This window comes from Podarcis muralis, chromosome 11, assembly GCF_964188315.1.
Source record: "Podarcis muralis chromosome 11, rPodMur119.hap1.1, whole genome shotgun sequence".
Classification (NCBI taxonomy): domain Eukaryota; kingdom Metazoa; phylum Chordata; class Lepidosauria; order Squamata; family Lacertidae; genus Podarcis; species Podarcis muralis.
In genome coordinates, this window is record NC_135665.1 from 37,787,836 (window position 1) to 37,809,049 (window position 21,214).

The following is a 21,214-nucleotide window of genomic DNA, read 5'->3' on the forward strand; positions in this document are numbered from 1 at the left end:
TTTTTGTGTTCTTAATGCCATCACTATCAGTGATCTCCTGAACAGGAGAACTGGTCCAGCCTGTATTTTTCACTGCCCTGGCAAATACTAGCTAAATTCTACCTTTTACTAATCTTAGAATGTGGAGTCTGCGCCCCGCCCCAAATTCTTAACAATATTAAATATGCCACATTTCCCAATGCAAAACAAGCAGCTCGCCTTTGGTGGTCCTGAGCAAAAAATAAATGTTTTTAATTACATCTCTCAGGACTCTTTGTCCGACCAGAACTGATTCCTCCTGTCTTTGGATTTCAGTGGATGCGCCTACCACTCATTAGCATCTAGGTGTATGAATCTTGCCATTTTACAGTATTGTTTCAGTTTGCAACACTCGTGTCTCACTTCAAAGTCTGCCCATCCTCCGACCACGACAACTGGCTGCGGGCAGGCAATGTAAGGGCAGGAACAAACTTTCTACGAACCCGACCAGCTCTTAGTCACCCTCGTCACCTACTTCTCAGGTCCTCCTTTGTTTGCTAGCTCCTAGGACTGACGGTAGCCCATATTTCTTATCTAGTTGACGGAGAAAAGCACACACAGCTGATGCTTGTGGACAGGGAGTCGCCCCTCGAAAGCGACACACACTCGCCCAGCGCCATGGAGGAAAACTGGAACCGCGCAGTGAAAGGCCTGACTGATTTTATGGGCTTTCTGAACCGGAGTCCCAAAGAAGAAAGCAGCAGCCCGAAGGCGACGGCGGCAGCAGAGGCGGCGAACGCGGGGACCTGTGAGTGCTGCTGTTGTGTGGCGGGTGGCTCAGGAGGTGCCCCTCCGGGGAAGGGCGAGGGCGCAGCTCGGCACCGCGCCGACAAGCCCCTGGCGTTATGATTATGACTGGCAGCCGAGCAGCCGGCCCCGCGAAGATGGCGGCCCTTCCCACCCCGCGGAAGGCGGGAAAAGGCAGACCAGAGGCGCAGACGGGCCCTTTGGTTCCTTGCGCTTTTCACGGGCGTCGAGGCGCCCTTGGCTGAGAAAGCGCGCTTCTTTTTGTCAGCAGCAGCTCGCGAGGGCTTGTTTTTAGACAAACAAAAACCGTAATTTCTATTAAGCGCCAGGAGAGGATTAGTTTTATGTTGGTAAATTCTCTAAACAACTTACAACAGGCAGCAGCAATTCCTTCCGCGCCTGCATTGTGCGCTTTTACGCATCTACGTGGTTGAACTACATAAATCAATTCCAGCTGGAGCGGGAAGGAATGGTAGCTCCTCCCTCCTTCCCATTTCAGAAATTCCCTTCTGTAGGGTATAAAAAGCAGGAGTCGACTCCTGAAAAGTTTTTCAGTAACAGGGATCAGTCCTGGAACACCGGAAGAGCAGAGGAAAGGTCAGCATATTCTGGGATGCGTTCCCTCCACCACTTTCCCGCTGGAAATTGGTAATAATTCCGCTTTCATATAGTTCAAAGTGCTTCACTGACATTATTTCAGTAATATTTATAATAATCCTATAAGGCAGATAAATAGATATTGCAAGCAGCCGAAAAGTGGCAGACCACTTCTGATGTCCGCTGGTCACGCAGGAACAGAACTTTCACCAGATGGAGGCAGTTTGGCACAATCAAGAAGCCATTACATCATTTTCTACTGATAACCTAATTCATCTTTGGAAATTGCTAAATTATTTCCTGCAATGTTTCCCTTGTGGCAAGGAGTTCCACAGCTCACTTTTCCTTAAGCCAAATACAGGCAGAGATGGTTGTTTGGTTGTATATTTCCCCCTTTCAACACCTACTCTGGCCCTTTCCCCTCTGAGGAGGAAGACTTTGGTCTCCCTTCCCAAACTTCTCCATTTCTCAGCCATCTGTACTCAGCGCTGGCATTAAGTCCAACCAAAAGGCGCTATGGCATAGCTAAGGGGCAGGGAAGTTTTTAATCTGTGATATTTCACTGTATCTTTGGTTTTTTATGGAAGCCGCCCAGAGTGGCTGGGGAAACCCAGCCAGATGGGCGGGGTACAAATAATAAATTATTATTATTATTATTATTATTATTATTATTATTATTAGGCAACTGAGGAGGCACTGGGCAGACTGTGACACTGAGGCCCACATGAAAAGGGTTTGAAAAACACTGGGCTATGGTTTATCATTTTTCATAAAAAGTGAAAATGGAAACAGTGCACATATTATCTCAGCAAGAGGAACATGAATGTGGAATTACTTTTGAGAAAATTAATTTTTCGTTTTAAAAAATGTATACCTTACCCTATCAGCTTAGAACACCCTACAGCAATGGGAAAGTATAATGCTCCAGTCCTGAAAGCCACGTTGAACTGAATGAGATTGACTTTGGAGTCAATGTGGATATTTTGTGCTGTAAATATCTAAAATACAAATTAACATCTACTGTGGCAGTTATTATTACTGTGTGGTTACAGTTAGCTTCAATCACATTCCTTTCTATGCTTCATTAATAGTACAGTCCTTTGCATGTTTACTAGGGGTACTTCCATGCTGGTGTTTATTATGGGATGGGTGCTCGTCATGTATTCATTTTTTTTCAGCAGCCCACATGGCATTGTAGACATAAAAACATTTCCCCTTTAATGCAGATTTCCTTTTTAACATGGAAAATCTGATAAGGTTTTTTTTTATTAAGTTGCCAACCTGTTGCCTATTTGTGTTATGTGAATGACCCATTTGCAGTATTAAGATGGGGTTCTGAATGCACCCTCTGTAGTCAGTGTCTTGTGGGGCTTATTCCTAGTTGTTAAGTAAGCATATTATTGTCCTGGAAGGCTATTTTTTATTTTTTTAAAGTTTCCAGCCATAATACTTTCCTTCAACCTGCTTTGACTCCCTCTTAATCAACCCCAGTCCTCCCTGATATCTCCTATACCTCAATTAAATAATTTAAACAATTCAGAGCAATACATTTTTTTTTCTTACAAGGCTCCTTTAGGGCTGTATTCATTCATATCATAGAGCTGGGTCCTTATTAGGACCATTAGTCCTACATTCTGCTTGATGCAGGAAACCCAGGATGCAGGAAACACTGATGTGGAATTCAGCCATTCCTCCAAAACAAATACATCCGCGTAAAGGTAAAGGTAAAGGTTCTCCTGACCATTAGGTCCAGTTGTGGATGACTCTGGGGTTGCGGTGCTCATCTCACTCTATAGGCCGAGGGAGCCAGCATTTGTCTGCAGACAGCTTCCGGGTCATGTGGCCAGCATGACTAAGCCGCTTCTGGCGAACCAGAGCAGCACATGGAAATGCCATTTACCTTCCCACCTGAGCAGTACCTATTTATCTACTTGCACTTTGACGTGCTTGCGAACTGCTAGGTGGGCAGGAGCTGGGACTGAGCAACGGGAGCTCACCCCGTCATGGGGATTTGAACCGCCGACCTTCTGATCGGCAAGCCCTAGGCTCTGTGGTTTAGACCACAACCCAGGATGCAGGAAACACTGATGTGGCATTAAGCCATTCCTCCAAAACAAATACATCCTCATAGTAGTAAGCAAATTATACTTTAAACTCTCGGCTTTTGGAATATTGCTTCTTCTTCTTGTTGTTGTTTAGTCGTTTAGTCGTGTCCGACTCTTCGTGACCCCATGGACCAGAGCACGCCAGGCACTTCTGTCTTCCACTGCCTCCCGCAGTTTGGTCAGACTCATGTTTGTAGCTTCGAGAACACTGTCCAACCATCTCGTCCTCTGTCGTCCCCTTCTCCTTGTGCCCTCCATCTTTCCCAACATCAGGGTCTTTTCCAGGGAGTCTTCTCTTCTCATGAGGTGGCCAAAGTATTGGAGCCTCAGCTTCACGATCTGTCCTTCCAGTGAGCACTCAGGGCTGATTTCCTTAAGAATGGATAGGTTTGATCTTCTTGCAGTCCATGGGACTCTCAAGAGTCTCCTCCAGCACCATAATTCAAAAGCATCTATTCTTTGGCGATCAGCCTTCTTGATGGTCCAGCTCTCACTTCCATACATCACTACTGGGAAAACCATGGTTTTAACTATACGGACCTTTGTTGGCAAGGTGATGTCTCTGCTTTTTAAGATGCTGTCTAGGTTTGCCATCACCTTTCTCCCAAGGAGCAGGCGTCTTTTAATTTCGTGGCTGCTGTCACCATCTGCAGTGATCATGGAGCCCAAGAAAGTAAAATCTCTCACTGCCTCCATTTCTTCCCCTTCTATTTGCCAAGAGGTGATGGGCCCAGTGGCCATGATTTTCTTTTTTTTTTTGATGTTGAGCTTCAGACCATATTTTGTGCTCTCCTCTTTCACCCTCATTAAAAGGTTCTTTAATTCCTCCTCACTTTCTGACATCAAGGTTGTGTCATCTGCATATCTGAGGTTGTTGATATTTCTTCCAGCGATCTTAATTCCGGCTTGGGATTCATCCACCCCAGCCTTTCGCATGATGAATTCTGCATATAAGTTAAATAAGCAGGGAGACAATATACAGCCTTGTCGTACTCCTTTCCCAATTTTGAACCAATCAGTTGTTCCATATCCAGTTCTAACTGTAGCTTCTTGTCCCACATAGAGATTTCTCAGGAGACAGTTGAGGTGATCAGGCACTCCCATTTCTTTAAGAACTTGCCATAGTTTGCTGTGGTCGACACAGTCAAAGGCTTTTGCATAGTCAATGAAGCAGAAGTAGACATCTTTCTGGAACTCTCTAGCTTTCTCCATAATCCAGTGCATGTTTGCAATTTGGTCTCTGGTTCCTTTGCCCCTTCGAAATCCAGCTTGCACTTCTGGGAGTTCTCGGTCCACATACTGCTTGAGCCTGCCTTGTAGAATTTTAAGCATAACCTTGCTAGCGTGTGAAATGAGTGCAATTGTGCGGTAGTTGGAGCATTCTTTGACACTGCCCTTCTTTGGGATTGGGATGTAGACTGATCTTCTCCAATCCTCTGGCCACTGCTGAGTTTTCCAAATTTGCTGGCATATTGAGTGTAGCACCTTAACAGCATCATCTTTTAAAATTTTAAATAGTTCAGCTGGGATATCATCACTTCCACTGGCCTTGTTATTAGCAGTGCTTTCTAAGGCCCATTTGACTTCACTCTCCAGGATGTCTGGCTCAAGGTCAGCAACCACACTACCTGGGGTATGCGAGGCATCCATTTCTTTCTGGTATAGTTCCTCTGTGTATTCTTGCCACCTCTTCTTGATGTCTTCAGCTTCTGTTAGGTCCTTTCCACTTTTGTCTTTTATTATGGTAATCTTTGTACGAAATTGCTTCTTAGGAGCACTTTTTCTGTCCAAGCCAGAGTACTTATTTTTTATCTGCCTCTGCAGTAATGAAACCTCAAATATAAACAATTCCCATAGAATATTTTAAATTACCTACTTATTCTTTCCTCTGGCTTATTTTTGCGAATAGGAGACCAGGCTGAAAGCAGGGAATGTAGGCCAAGGGGCACTATCAAATTCATCATGAAAGGGAGAATGCTGAAGTACCAGTCTGTCTGGTCTATTTGCCTTTCCCCTCCTTGACCAGAATCAAGCAAACACCCCTTTTTTCTTTTCTTTCATGTGTGTAATATCAATAGAATATGAAGTGATCTCTTGCACTCTCTGCATTAATGAAGTGCTTCAAATAAATGCAATAAAGCAGAGCATTAAACTGAGGTCCTTGTAGAGTCACAACCATTGTTTTCTTAACAATTTGGTTCTGGTTGCTGTTAGTGAGGGTGGAAATGAATGTTTTTACAGGCTAGTAACAGAAGCACTGCTGTGCCAGTAGAACCCACCTCTGTGGTTGTGGTTCAGCCTTAACTCTGTCTTGTTCTTTCTCTTATAGGAACATTTTTAAGTAAAAGTGTATGTGCTATTTTGTTTTCTGTACTGTGGTCAGATTTAACAGGTCCACTCAAATATCTGGCTTTTAAAACCTCTTTTCTTTTGAATCTCCTTTTCACTTATTTATTATAAACTATTTATTATATACTAAATAATTGTTATATATTTAATTTTCGCTGCATGAAATATACAAATATAACAGTGGTATGTGGCATGAGCACTAATAATAATAATAATAATAATAATAATAATAATAATAATAATAAATTTTATTTATATCCCGCCCTCCCCAGCCGAAGCTGGGCTCAGGGCGGCTAACAACAATAAAATAGTACAACATTCTAAAATCATTCATTATAAAATTAATTCAAATCAAATTGATAGCAACCATTGGGCTAGAGTTCTGTGAAGATTGCCAAAGGGGGGAGTCAGGCTGTGCCCTGACCAAAGGCCTGGTGGAACAGCTCTGTCTTGCAGGCCCTGCGGAAAGATGTCAAGTCCGGCAGGGCCCTAGTCTCTTGTGACAGAGCGTTCCACCAGATTGGAGCCACAGTCGAAAAAGCCCTGGCTCTAGTTGAGGCCAGCCCAACACTAGCATGTTGGGTTAGTATCAGGGAGACCTGAGTTCAAATCACCACTACACCATTATGCTCACTAGATATCCTTGCATCAGTCATTCTTACTCACCTCACAGATTTATGATGAACATAATACGCTGTCTTATACCGAGTGAGACCATCAGTCCATCTGACTTGGTATTGCCAACACTGACTGGCAGCACCCCAAGGTTTCAGGCAGGGGTTTCTCAATGCTGCTCCTGGAGAAGATGGGGATTGAACCCAGGAACTTTTGTGTTCAAGCCAAATATTTTTCCACTGAGCTATGGCCCTTCCCATTACAAAATGGAAAGAAGGAAAGAAGGACCACTGTCCACCACTCTGCAGAAAGGTGGGATAAAAACGTAGCACATGAATTTAACTTTGTGACCATTTCTTTTAATATTTCAAAAGTCCCGTGCTTTTTGTTTTGCAGTGCTACCAGACGAAGAAGAATTTCAGCATGCTGCTAAAACTAATAATCTGGACACGATGGAAAGACTGTTTAAGAAAAGAATTAATATTAATGCTGTAAATAGTGTAAGTATAATACACATTGCCATCTGAACAGGGAACCCCCGCAACGCCATCATTTCCAAAGCCTAAAATTACCTAACTGCAACACACTACTCTTAAAGGGAATGTTTCAAATATGTGTTTTGGAGATCACAAGAGGGGAGCAGGAGAGTCTAGTGGTTAGACACTGTGAAAGCAGAAAGTTGGACTAGATCAGCTTTTGCTATGATCCAGTAAGGATATTCTTATTTCTTTAAACAACTTTTATTTCAAGAGACTGCAAAAAGTGCATTGCCATGTTGACTACTAAGAATTCAGGCCGTACTCAAATTCATGTCAAATTCCATGGACCTCATTGATCAAAGCATTCTGCTTACTCTGTAAAAGTGATCCTGCCCAGTATATGCTGCTTGGATATTCCTAAATGAGACATTAAATTTTATTGTTGTCCAATTCACATGAGGGCTTCTTGGATTTCTGACATCTAGATAGACTAATTTAGACTCTTGATTATACATCATGGGAGCCTTGAAGTCCTGAGCCACCCCAGAGCCAGTCGCTTTGGCATGGATGCATGGGCGTAGCCTGGGGGGGGGAGCTGCCCCCCCAGATCAAGTTAAACAATAGAAACACTTAACTAAGTGACCAATCACGTCGGTTCTGCCACCCCAACAAAAGTTCTGCCCCCCCCAGCAAAGTCCTTCTCCCCCTAACAAAAATCCTGGCTATGCCCATGCATGGATGTTAAAGTCCTCCAGACCCAGCAGTCTGAGAGTCCTCAGCACCACCTCTGAGACCAGCTCTGTCAACTCAGACCAGCTCTGTCAATTCTGCAGGTGGTAAACCAGCAGAATCCCTAATCTGTCCTGATTCCCCAATGCCAGAAACACACACATTTTTCTTCAGAGTGACATTCTAGTGTTAAAAGTGGGAGGGTTAATCTTTGTGATCTTGAGTATCCTCAGTCTTGGGGGGGGGGGGGGGAATCTCCTAAGGGCGGGATCATAAATTAACTAAGAGTAAAGGTAAAGGGACCCCTGACCATTAGGTCCAGTCGTGGCCGACTCTGGGGTTGCGGCACTCATCTCACTTTATTGGCTGAGGGAGCCGGCGTACAACTTCCGGGTCATGTGGCCAGCATGACTAAGCCGCTTCTGGCGAACCAGAGCAGCGCACGGAAACGCCGTTTACCTTCCCGCCGGAGCGGTACCTATTTATCTACTTGCACTTTGATGTGCTTTCAAACTGCTAGGTTGGCAGGAGCAGGGACCGAGCAATGGGAACTCACCCTGTTGCGGGGATTTGAACCCGTCGACTTTCTGATCGGCAAGCCCTAGGCTCTGTGGTTTAAGCCACAGCGCCACCTGTGTCCCACTAACTAAGAGAGGTAAAAGAACAGGATAGGACACCTGATCCTTTAATACTCATGTACAACATGGAATTTGAGCAAGAATTTGAGCATCATCCTCAATGGTCTATTCCTATTTGTTTCTAATTTCTTTTTGCTTTTAACTTGTTTGTAACTTCTGATTGTATTGTTTGGATTTGGATTTTTTTATATTGTTGTAAACGGCTGTGATATTGTTGTATGATAGAGCGGAATAAAAATATTGAAAAGAAAGAGAGGAGGAGGAGGAGTTTGTTGCCCAAGCTGCACCAGCTGAAATTCCCTCTTCCATACAACTGTTAAAGGCGCTGGGTTATAAGAGCAGCTTGGGCTAAGAGCAATGTCATAAACACACAATGCAATGTCAACACTTATGCGGAAATGGTAGCATAGCACTTAAGAACAGTTTGCTGGTACCTCTGTTCTTATCTGGGCATCTGGCAGTGGACCTGTGAAAACAATGTTATTTGCATATATTAATTAGCGTCCTTATGAACAAATATTTTACTTTTCCACAGACTGTTATCTACAAATATTTACCTGCTTGGCAGAGCCTATTGAGTTTATTGTACTCTTTATATTTAAAGGTATCATCATTCACATATATTTGTGGGAAAATAATTTTCTAATGAAAATCCAAATCAAATTGTTGTTGACCAGCACTAAAAGAAAAGGAATTGAAATTTGGGAATGTCTAGATGCTGAAAATTTTGCTTTTATTACTGACCAGAAGATTTAAAGCTCTTCAGTGTTATTCTGTCACTTTTATTTTCTTATTTTAGCTGAAGCGCACAGCACTCCATTTTGCTGTTGCAGGAAATCATGTATCTGCAGTAGACTTTCTCCTCCATCACAAAGCCAGAGTTGATGTAGCAGATAAGGTATGCAAAAAAAAAAAGTTCTTTTTTATTGTTGACACAGACAAATATTTGCTAGTTTAAACACATTCAAGCAAGAAAAAAAAAAGAGCACAAATGTCAAAGGTTGCTTTATATCAGGCAAAATCAAGAGCTGTCTCAGTTTTAAATGGAAAACCTAGATGGGCAGTGAAATTACCGTACTAGTTTTTTTTAAATTGTCCCACTTACATTTACATTTTGAAAGTTGCTTTGCAAATGATGTCAAATAACATAGGAGTTAGGTCTATGCGTACTAAGATTTTTTAATTTTTTTTTGAGAGAGAGAGAGAACAAGATGGATTTGACTTTTAACCTATAATGTCTTTAGAAGTAGCTATTTTTTAATAATAGTATCGGGAGAATTAGAAAAAAATGCACTCATTGCTACATCATTGCTATTAGATACTTTTCTGTGGTTGAATTAAGTAAACAGACTGTTGTTGGGATCAGTGAGTGCTTTTTAAGGGTAGCTCTACAAATAATATATGAACTTAAAAAAATGGTTTGTGCAATAAAAATTGTTAAGTATTTGATTCAAATGTCACCTCACACATGAACTCCCTACATGGAGAGGCCTCCATCTCTTAGCCTCAGCTTCCTATGCCAAACAATGCTGACCTACTGTACAGCTTTATTAAAATGGTTATGAAATACTTAAAAAGAGCTACATACACGCTGTCAAAAGAACCCACACACTGCTCCCAGGTTTAAGTGACGTTGTACGAATTCTGTAGAATTTAAGAGCTAATCCCCATTTATCATGTCCGTTAACTATATACAGTGGTACCTCAGGTTACATACGCTTCAGGTTACATACGCTTCAGGTTACATACACTTCAGGTTACAGTCTCTGCTAACCCAGAAATAGTGCTTCAGGTTAAGAACTTTGCTTCAGGATGAGAACAGAAATCGTGCTCTAGCAGCGCAGCGGCAGCAGGAGGCCCCATTAGCTAAAGTGGTGTTTCAGGTTAAGAACAGTTTCAGGTTAAGTACAGACCTCTGGAACAAATTAAGTACTTAACCTGAGGTACCACTGTAATGCCGCAAAGTATAAATTGAAAAGAGCAGTTTGGAATTGCATTGCGACTTAACTGCATTTTAATTGTTCTTTTTTTAAAATTTGGAGCATGGACTTACTGCAATTCATCTTGCTGCGTGGTCTGGAAATCTGGACATAATGCTGATGTTGATTAAAGCAGGCGCTGATCAAAAAGCTAAGAACAAGGTTTGTTAGTGGTGGGTATAAAACAGCATTAAGATTTTTTCACAACAGAAGAATGTTTTATTCCATTTTACTAATCTGTTCTGTCTTTTCCTTAGGAGGGAATGAATGTCCTGCACTTTGCAGCCCGGAACAATAATGTTAGAATAGTGGATTATTTTATCCAAGATCTTCACTTGATGGATCTTAATAAGCCTGATGAGGTACCATGCATATACTATACTATGGGTTATTTGCTAGTGGATATTTCTGGATAGCATTAGTAAATTTTGTGAATATTTTTTTTAAAAAAAACATCTAGGATAACTATGCATATAGTCACAGTAAAATTTCCTTTGTGGTGCTTGTCACAGGGCTGCCTTCAGATGTCTTCTAAATGTTATGTAGTTCTTTATCTCCTTGGCATCTGAAGGGAGGGCGTTCCACAGGGAGGGCGCCACTACTGAGAAGGCCCTCTGCCTGGTTCCTTGTAACTTCGCTTCTTGGAGGACCTCAGTGTTCAGACTTAACAATGGGGGTGGAGACACTCCTTCAGGTATACTGGGCCGAGGCTGCTCTTTTTATCTTTTTCTCCTAACATCATGATGATATTGCCCATCTTCTTAAGTCTCTCTACGGGCACCGTATCATGTTCTATATCAATTATGGACTTGTGCTAATCAATACTTAAAGTTCTCTTCCTTTACCTCTTTGCCTGTGGTGAGGTGGTGAATCTGTGGCCCTTTAGATGTTGTTTGAATACAACTCCCTTCATCCCTGACCATTGTCCATGGCAGGACTGTCTTAAGCAAATGCGGTACCAGGGTACAAAGATCCACCCGGTGCCCCTCCCAGGTTGCCCAGTCCCAGGCACACAGGAAGGCGGAGCTGGCCGGCCGCCTCAGCGTCTCACTGGCTCGGTCACCCCCAAACTCGCGGTGCAGAGCTGCTTGCAGCAGAAATGCCCACCGTGGTGCTCCGACCAACGGGCAGGCTCTTCCCTGGACTCAACTCTCAGGCCCCAGACTCTCGGCCTGGCGCCCCTGAGAGCTCAGCGCCCAGGTGCCCCACACCCCTGGTGCCTATGGGTAAGACAGTCCTGGTCCATGGTGACTGGGGCTGATCAAAAGTGAGGACCAACAATATCTGGAGGATCACAGGTTCCCAACTCAATATAGGTTTTCCAGAGAGAGACTACATCATTTATATATTATGTTGCCACATCATATCTATCCATGATAGTAGTTGCCCAGTTTCTCCTCTGTTGTTTCTGGTACTGACAAGTTTTGGAGCGGTGGAGCTAGGACCCAAGTATTTAGCAGTTATGTATCATTAATTGTATAGGTGTTTGCAGCCACATATATAGGTGTGTGCGTTTGTAAGGGCACTGTAATACTTAACAAAATTTCTACAAGAGCTTTTTACTTCCAAACTGACACCTTAATTATTTACTGTTTCCTAGAAAGGTAGGAAGCCATTCCTTGTCGGAGCTGAAATGGGCCATGTAGAAATGACCAACGAGTTGATTTCCCTTAACTTATCCACCTCAGAAAAGGACAATGTAAGTTTATCACAAGAATTCCATTAAATACTTATTGCCTTTGGGTATTTTGCAATGAGTGGCATTTCCAACTAAAAGCTGTACTTTCTTACCCATGTTAAACGCTGTATTAAAACACTGTGAGTTCTGGCAATTAAGAGGGGGAAAGGATAGATTGAACAGTGTTTAATTTCACTTTACCATTTAATATACCATGCTGCTACATTTATCCATCTGTTTAGAATATTTGTATGCCACTGTTCCTTTTTACAATTTTCACACCAAACTTAAGTTTATTAGTAGCCGCGCTTATGTGAGAAAACATTGTATCTGTATCAACTTAGTTCTAAATTATCTTGCTCAGAATTAGTGCTCCATTTTTTGATAAGCACTGAACCAATTAATTTTATGTAAAAGGCTCTACTTGGTGAAATATACTGAATTAACATGATTAGTATTTTGTATATTATAGTACACAAAACTAATGTTGGTTAAAATATGTATTTTTACCCTTTTTCCAACTTTGGTAGGGTAGGGGAAAAACCTATGGTAGATTGGCATCCACTGGTAGATTTCTTTCTGATTTGCAGTACAACAGCAGGGGTTTCTAACTTCCAATTGTTTAACAAGAGCAACAGCAAAACAACAATTACTATATAAATTGGACTGCTGAAATGAATAAAGCTAACCAGGAGTGGACTCTTGTGTGAAAGCTCAGTTCACTTCTAATTCTGAAAACAAATTCCTATCCTTGGAATATGGAACACCATGTTCTGTAACTCAAACAGTATTTTTTCCCCACCTGGATTTTTTTTATATATAAAAGAAAATATATCTAACTAGCTTGGATTCTGCCTACCCCTGTCAGCTAGGGCATTTGATTCTTGCATCACACCCTTCCATGATCCCTAAATCTTTCCATTCCATTAGAGACACAGGAATAGATAAAAGGAGGGTGGGAAAATTGAGATTAACTTTTATAACCTGCACTCAAAATGCTGTGTTCTATTCCAGATTGCATAGTGCCCATATAGACTTGTGAGCAGTGCTCTGGAGTTTGTTTACTCCAAGGATATTTAAGTGGTGATAATGAATATTATATGTGTATAATTTATTTCTGTATGTGTTATTTTACAGGAAGGAAACACTGCATTGCACCTGGCTGCTAAAAATGGTCACAGTGAGGTGGTAGAAGTTCTTCTTCAAGAGTGGAAAGAAATAAACGAGTTAAATGAGGTAAACATAAAGATGTAAAAACAAAGCACGTGGCCACAATTTGCAAGATTTGTTCATGTATCTATACACACATTGATGTCAACCTATAACATCTTTCATGTATGTTCATGGAAGTATCACTTTGGGAATCTTACCTGGAGATGGGTTTTGCGCCGCAGAGGTTTTTACCTAAAAAATAATAGCCTTATTCTCCTTACTTGGAGAAATTTGCCTGGAGGCCAGGTGAACACCACTGCCCACCATTTCATCTGCTTCTGGTGTCTAATTTGGTTTTAATCTGGGCAATGAGCATGGTGCCATTTGCAAAGGAACCGGAGGAAACCATTGTGGCTCAAATCAAGCATTTCCCCCTCAGCCATGTCTGAGATTGAACCATTGCATTGTCTATAATACAAGTGCAAACCTTTTGTATTGTTTCGTTATAGAATGGTGAAACCCCATTTTACCTAGCTGTGGAAGGAGGCCACGAAGGGTGTGCCGATCTGTTATTGGAAGCCGGAAGTGACATCAATATTTCCAACAAAGTATGTTGATATTCTTAGACTCCTATCCTATATCATCAATCTTAGAGTAAAGTAAAGGTAAAGGGACCCCTGACCATTGGGTCCAGTCATGACCGACTCTGGGGTTGTGGCGCTCATCTCGCTTTATTGGCTGAGGGAGTCGGCGTACAACTTCTGGGTCATGTGGCCAGCATGACTAAGCCGCTTCTGGCGAACCAGAGCAGCGCACGGAAACGCCGTTTACCTTCCCGCCGGAGCGGTGCCTATTTATCTACTTGCACTTTGATGTGCTTTCGAACTGCTAGGTTGGCAGGAGCAGGGACCGAGCAATGGGAGCTCACCCCGTTGCGGGGATTCAAACCGCCGATCTTCTGATCGGCAAGTCCTAGGCTCTGTGGTTTAACCCACAGCACCACCCGCGTCCCTTAATCTTAGAGTACCGTATTTTTTGCTCGATAACACGCACCCGACCATAACATGCATGTAGTTTTTAGAGAAGGAAAACAAGAAAAAAAATATTCTACACGAAACAGTGGATGTATGATTTTTGTGGTTCATGCTGTGGCCACAGACATGTGATCTGACGGTGAGTTTGGGGTAGCCCAATGCAAAAATCCTCAGGATCCATGTGGATCCATGTTTGTAACCACGTTTTTGCACCACTGCGGCCCCAGGCAACAGTGGGTGCATGATTTTTTTGTTGCAAGCTGTAGCCATGGACATGCTATGTGATCTGATGGTGAATTTGGGGTGACCCAGTGCAAAAATCCTGAGGATCCATGTGGATCTGTGCTTTGTAACCATGTTTTAAGTGGGGAGGGAAGGAAAAGCACTCAAGGGACAAGGAGCACGCGTGGAGCAAGCTCTGCTTCTCTCCCTCTCCCCCCCCCCCTTAGCGAGCTGAAAAACTTTGCTGGAGGGACATAGAGCCTGCTTGCTTTAAAGGAGCCTACCAGAGTGTAAGCGACTCCTGTCCGGTAGGCTCCTTTAAAGCAAGCAGGTTCTGCTTCTCTCCCTCCTCCCCTCCCCCCGCCCTTAGTGAGCTGAAAATCTTTCCTGCTATTTCCAGCAAAGCTGGAGGAGATACAGAGAGCCTGCTTGCTTTAAAGGAGCCAACTGGACAGGAGCCGCTTACACAACTGGACAGGAGCAAGCAGGTTCTGCTTCTCTCCCTCCTCCCCTCCCCTCCCGCTTTGCTCCTTTAAAGAAGCAGGCACTCTGTGCCTCTCTCCTTCCCATTCAGTGGCTCTTCTCCCGCTGGAAACCACGGAGGAGGGAAGCATTCGCTCCGTAACACGCACAGACATTTCCCCTTACTTTCTAGGAGGAAAAAAATGTGTGTAATGGAGCGAAAACTACGGTAAGCCTCACCAAATACAGTGGTACCCCGCAAGACGAACGCCTCGCAAGACGGAAAACCCGCTAGACGAAAGGGTTTTCCGTTTTGGAGGCGCTTCGCAAAACGAATTTCCCTATGGGCTTGCTTCGCAAGACGACAGCCCATAGGGAAATCTCCGGGACAGCGGGGAAGCGCGTCTTCCCCACTGTCCTCGGACCTCCTCCCGCCGCCAGGCTTCGGAAGGCTGCTCCGAAGCCTGGCAGGGGGGCGGAGAGGTTTTTAAAAAACCCCGGGACAGCGGGGGACTTCTCCGCTGTCCGGGGCGATTTTAAAACGCTGCCGTCCCGGGGGAGCAAAGTCTTTCGCCCCTCGCCCGCCTTCAGAAGAGGTCCTGGACCTCTTCTGAAGGCGGGCGGGGGGCGAAAGACTTTGCTCCCGCCTGCCTGCCTTCCCGGGAGAGCGGAGAACGCTCAGCTCTCCCCGACGGCTTTTGAAGGCAGGCAGGGGGGGAGCAAAGACTTTCGCCCCCCGCCCGCCTTCAGAAGAGGTCCTGGACCTCTTCTAAAGGCGGGCGGGGGGCGAAAGACTTTGCTCCCACCTGCCTGCCTTCCCGGGAGAGCGGAGAACGCTCAGCTCTCCCCGACGGCTTTTGAAGGCAGGCGGGGGGGGAGCAAAGACTTTCGCCCCCCGCCCGCCTTCAGAAGAGGTCCTGGACCTCTTCTAAAGGCCTGCGGGGGGCGAAAGACTTTGCTCCCGCCTGCCTGCCTTCCCGGGAGAGCGGAGAACGCTCAGCTCTCCCCAACGGCTTTTGAAGGCAGGCGGGGGGGGGGAGCAAAGACTTTCGCCCCCCGCCCGCCTTCAGAAGAGGTCCTGGACCTCTTCTAAAGACGGGCGGGGGGCGAAAGACTTTGCTCCCGCCTGCCTGCCTTCCCGGGAGAGCGGAGAACGCTCCGCTCTCCCCGACGGCTTTTGAAGGCAGGCGGGGGGGGGGGGGAGCAAAGACTTTCGCCCCCCGCCCGCCTTCAGAAGAGGTCCTGTTTTTTTTTTATTCATTTTTTTTTATTCATTTCCCCCCCCCAAAAAACCGAGGTGCGTCCTATGGGCCGGTGCGCCCTATAGGGCGAAAAATACGGTACTTCCTCTGCCATTGGAGGTAGAGCTTTGTGGATTGTAGCCAGAGAACATGTTCTCTGAATGGTGGCAAACTGGTTTCCTTAATCATTTCACCTGCTTCTTGAAATATCTTCAAAGAACATTATTTTTAAAATTACTTTGAAATAGAAACTTCTCTCCATTGTCTTTTCTTTAGCACAATACCAGTGCATTGCAAATAGCAACCCAGAATGGACATACAGCTTTGGTCACATTTCTTATCAATAAAAATATAGATCTGGGAGTGCATCCTCAGGTGAGTACTTTTAAAAAAATCAGGTTATGGCAGTGCACGGAAACGCTGTTTACCTTCCTGCCGGAGTGGTACAAGGTCATGAAATGAAATGCAGAAAGTTCAGGCAGTGATGATTACGTTATTGAAGGTAGGTCATTGACAAAGGAGTTGCTGCTGATAATACAGACATCCTTACATTGGTAAGCTGGCTAACACAGACAGGGCTGGTTTGCAAATAATGCTAAAGCATGGCTTATTAAACCACAGCTTGGCATTATGTGGGAGCCAAGCCCAGATGTTTAACTATGGTTAAAGGTTAAGTGCCCTTTTACAGTTGGATCCCAGATTGCAGGGGACCTTCCAGATAACAAAGGATATTGTGGGCACATATAGCAGCAACATCCAAGGCTAATTCAGATCCTAAATCCAGGCAAGCAGTTGTTCTAACAGGAGCGGTGCAGGTCACCAGAGAAGAGCGGTGCAGGTCACCAGAGGCTTGGACACAGTGCTAGTAGCAGCTCTCTCAGCCTTACATCAAATCTTCCATAGCTTCCAGACTGCCATCCCACACACCCCAGCTGCAACTTCTTAGTGGTTTCTGCAGAGAGTGTCCTTGCGAGGATGGCCCTACTCCTGATTAGTCCTTTACTCACAAGGAGTCCTCTTCTGCAACAAAGCACTCATCCTGACTGGTCTCGTTTGGGGCTCAGGGGTCGTTTTGCCTCTGCTTCAGATGTTGAGCTGTCTTTCTGCAGGGAGGGATCCCTGTCAGCCCCCCCCCCCCACAGTTCTAGATCCTCCATACCTGTTATTCTGGGCTGTTCTTGGGGCTCCAGATCATTTACGGCCAAATCCTATATAAAGTTTATAAACTTTAGTTAATTTTAACCATAGCTTAGCATTTTGTGCCAATCTGGTTAAGGAACTGTCATTGCCCCAAAGCTACAAAGCCATGCAAAATTTAAAGGCATGACTGTTCCTGCTAGTGATTTTAACTATTTTGTGACTTAATACACCAAGGTTTAACTGCACATCTGCCAGATACATCAGCCTTAAATATTTGGTTTATTAACTACAGTTAATGTCAACTGTGCCTTAGGGTTAGGTGCAAACTAGGCCATAATGTGATAAGTCACAGTTGACAACATCAAGGCTGTTGATGAATTGTACTTCAATGGTTTCAAACTGCAGTCTCCCTTTAAAATTTATCTTTTCTCCTGAAAATTGTATAAATAATGAGAACTAGCCAATTAAAGTTAAAACGTCTTAAGCTTTGTTGGTTTCAGTGGGAATGAGTTTAGCATGTGTCTGACTCTTTCATGGAAATCAGTGAAAATTAAATGTGTCAGGATTGTGTCTAATAGCATCAACATTTTTTTTAAAAAAATCAGAACACATACATTTCCAAATGAAATACCTACGCAGAGCTTCCTGCAGGAGAGTGATACTGTTATGAAAAGGACCGTATGTTCCTGTCCTGTTGTTACAGCCAGTTGTATATGTACAATCAACACGTTTATTATCAACGAAAGAGAAACATGTTTGTATTCCAACACATTTGGAGCTGAGATTATATACAAAGTCATCAGCATTAGATTCAACTCTCATAGAGTTCTTGTGGTTAAACACTTAGTTCTTGCTGGTATCATCTGAGAAACATATTTTGTTTGCTATTAAAAGCTTTTCGTCACATTTTAAAATCTTGGCTAGCCCTGATGTACAATTTTATTTACTTAATTTCCCACCAGCTGTTAATGGTAGATAAAATTCATCCAGGTTTCATTCCTAGAGGGAATATGTTGAGACTGAATCTATTATTGTCGTATGGTATGTATCACTGGCATGAAAACATATTTTTATTAAATTGAGGAAAGGCTCAGGAGTGTGTTAAAACATGGAAAATTTAGTGAAAAAACTGAGAAGATAACTTAGTTTATGTAGCTAATTAACATTTTACCTAATTTATTCCCCCCTCCCAGTTTTAGGCTACATGAAAATGCCTATATTTTGCTGATAGATTATTATTACATTTATATCCTGTCCTTTATCATATTTGCATCCTTAGCAGAGTGTTTATCTTATTGTATTGTCAGGGGATAGAACAAGTAAAAAAGGAACATTGCAAACCCTGCTTTGAGTATATATATGAATGTACATACTAGGGGCTGCACCTGTTTGCTTCTCTCATATTTTGCAGCTCCTCTTTGATGACGCAACTCATTATCACATTCACCCCCTTTTCCCTATCTCTTTCTTCCTTTTTCCAACTCCCCATTACACCTCTTTTCATGCATCCTCCTCCCTCCTGTTCTAATTCTGCAAATGCATTTGCACACAGGCCCCATGCTGGTATATGTTACTGTGTTTTTCAGATCAATAGGATCTTAAGAGCAAGCCTGTCAGCCTGTTCAGCTGGAGACTGAGTGGATGGGTGTTGGAGCTTCTTGTTGATTAACAACACATAACACCAGGAATTAAATACATTATGTGAAAGTACTATGGAATATTTGAGGGCTCTGCATCCTTTAACTCTTTCACCAAGCTGAGGAAAAAAGAAGGCAGCTAAGGAAAGAGGGAGAAGATTGAGTACAGCAAGAAGGGAGGTACACTGAGAGGAAAATGGCGGTTTAAAACAATGGCATAAATTTGAGCAGAGGAGGCAGAGGGTGTCAGTGAGAGAAAAACAGCGGTTTAAAACAATGGCAGAAGTTTAAGTAGAGCAAGCAGTTCAGACCCCAGTTCAGACCATTTTCTTAATTTTGAGTCCCCCAAACTATGGGGCATCTTATACAAGGGGTGTGTTATACACGGAAAAGTACGGTAATCAGTTCCTGATCTGAAAGAGGAACTCTCCTCATATCTTATTCTATGAGCTGCTGAGCTTACTTAGGAGTCTTTGGTGAGGTACTTTGTCAAAAGCTCTTTGAAAGAACCAATTGGCCAGCCACTATTTAAAAAACCTTTAAGTAAAAACACTTAAAGCAGGATTTGAAGAGTTCAGTTTTTAATTGGGCCTTCCTTTTGACATACATACATTTATCATCACATTTATCACCTTGTTACATTGCAGTTCATTATAAATAACACTTTTTTATTGCTAGCACACTTGGCAAACGTAATTCTCTTGGCAGAAATAATTTGGCTTCCTTCTACTCAAAGGATTATTTTTTCCTGAAGTGTGGACATGTGGTCAAGCAATATCTCTTCTGAACAAGAATGCTTGGGTTTGACATTTTCATCACGCTGTTGTAACAAATTTTTCCTCTCTCTACAGCAAAAGAGTCCTCCACTCCATTTGGCTATCTTAAAAAATAACCTACCTGTGGTAAATAGTTTAATAGAAGCTAACCATGATATAAACTCGCTCGATCAGGTGAGAACTTGTGCTTATAAGATGAAATCTCATATTTTCTTAACTGCGTTACGTTCTTATATTTGTAATAAGATGGGGAAATTATCAGTTGGCTTGATACATGCCAAGTGACTACTCTGTACAGTTACTACAGTACTTTGATAATGTCAAAGGATGCACTTAGATTCTGTATTCTCATCACATTTGCCTGTTTTAATAGCATAGACCTCGACTGTCTAAAACAGCTTTTGTCAACCTGGTGCCCCCAGATAGTTTGGACTACATCAGTCCCAGCCAGCAAATATTTGTATGCAGTATATATGCAAGGCTGTATCTTACCTTTCCTTAGAAATCTTCCCCTCCCTCCTCCAGCTGCCATTGTTGGAAATATCTCCAGCCTGTTTTATTGTGAAGATGGCAGGATTTATTACCTACCTTCCTCATAAGTGTCTACCTTACAGGTGCACCATCTTCTCTTTGTGCATCAATTAAGTATAATTACATTTGTCAGGGGAAAGCTAGGTTTCCCTCCCCAAATGACTTACTGTTTCTGGAAATCCCCTGTTTCTTTTGAAACCCTGTGCTTTGGTGCACAATTTGTATTTAAAACAATGGGTCAACATCACATTTATCATTTTAAATTGAGATCAAGAACTTATTTTAGACATATTCCTAGACCCCAGATAGAAAATATATCAAAATATCTGCTGGATCATTGGTGTGGGGAAGAGATGTTCTTGCAAGAACCCAAAGAGATTAGAACATTTGAGTAGACCATTCATAGGATTGCATTATAAAATGAATAATGGAGTGACTTTGGGGGAACCCAATTTACACCATATAAATCTAACATTCAGGCAAGGCCTCTTTGCTGTGAGGAATTCAGTACACATTTAAAGCAAAATATATCAGATCTGCACTTTCTGAAACAACATGGGAACCAAAACAGAGGCATCCTTTGAAATTTGCACTTAACTGAATATTGCAGTACAGTTCTCAAACAAACTATGTTTACAACAATGCAAAAAAATATGAGGGGAAAGTGCGCATAAAAACGAAGATATCAGTGAAAATCAACATACAAAAATCCGTTCGATTGGAACAAATTGCTTGGAAAAATGTATACATTAGTCAAAATTGTGTGAGTTAGAAGAAATTCACACAAAAATGTTGATGAATTTTCATAAGGTTTCATTTTTTAAAAAATCACAAATTGCTGCAGGATGTGGAGAACTAAATTTAAAATGGGAAAAGTGAGAAAGTGAGACAACTGGAATTGACAGGTCCTTCCATTCTTAGCACTCGCATGAAGAATAGTGCTAGTGAAATAGGCTTTCCCACCCTGTGTGTCCTGTGCCATCCCCAAGTCTACCTAGAACAGATTTAGGGAATCATGGGGGAGGAGAGCAGGGAGGACATTCCATTGATGTTGCAACGTTCTCTTTAGCACTATGTTGAATACA

At 42.9% G+C, this 21,214-nt stretch overlaps 1 protein-coding gene across 2 annotated transcripts in view; it reads left to right on the forward strand.

Moving 5' to 3' along the window:
* The first annotated feature begins 363 nt into the window (after positions 1–363).
* The window catches only part of ANKDD1B (ankyrin repeat and death domain containing 1B), a 35,222-nt gene continuing 14,371 nt past the window's right edge, over positions 364–21,214 (forward strand). The window contains exons 1-10 of one of the 2 annotated variants that reach the window (XM_028749031.2): positions 364–766; positions 6,828–6,931; positions 9,077–9,175; positions 10,320–10,418; positions 10,514–10,618; positions 11,857–11,955; positions 13,072–13,170; positions 13,596–13,694; positions 16,322–16,420; positions 19,674–19,772. In XM_028749031.2, coding sequence (XP_028604864.2) covers positions 583–766; positions 6,828–6,931; positions 9,077–9,175; positions 10,320–10,418; positions 10,514–10,618; positions 11,857–11,955; positions 13,072–13,170; positions 13,596–13,694; positions 16,322–16,420; positions 19,674–19,772 — 1,086 coding nt within the window. In that variant the 5' untranslated portion in view covers positions 364–582. Of the gene's footprint in view, positions 767–978; positions 1,414–6,827; positions 6,932–9,076; positions 9,176–10,319; positions 10,419–10,513; positions 10,619–11,856; positions 11,956–13,071; positions 13,171–13,595; positions 13,695–16,321; positions 16,421–19,673; positions 19,773–21,214 lie in introns of those variants that run through there. The other variant, XM_028749032.2, reaches the window with a different exon arrangement.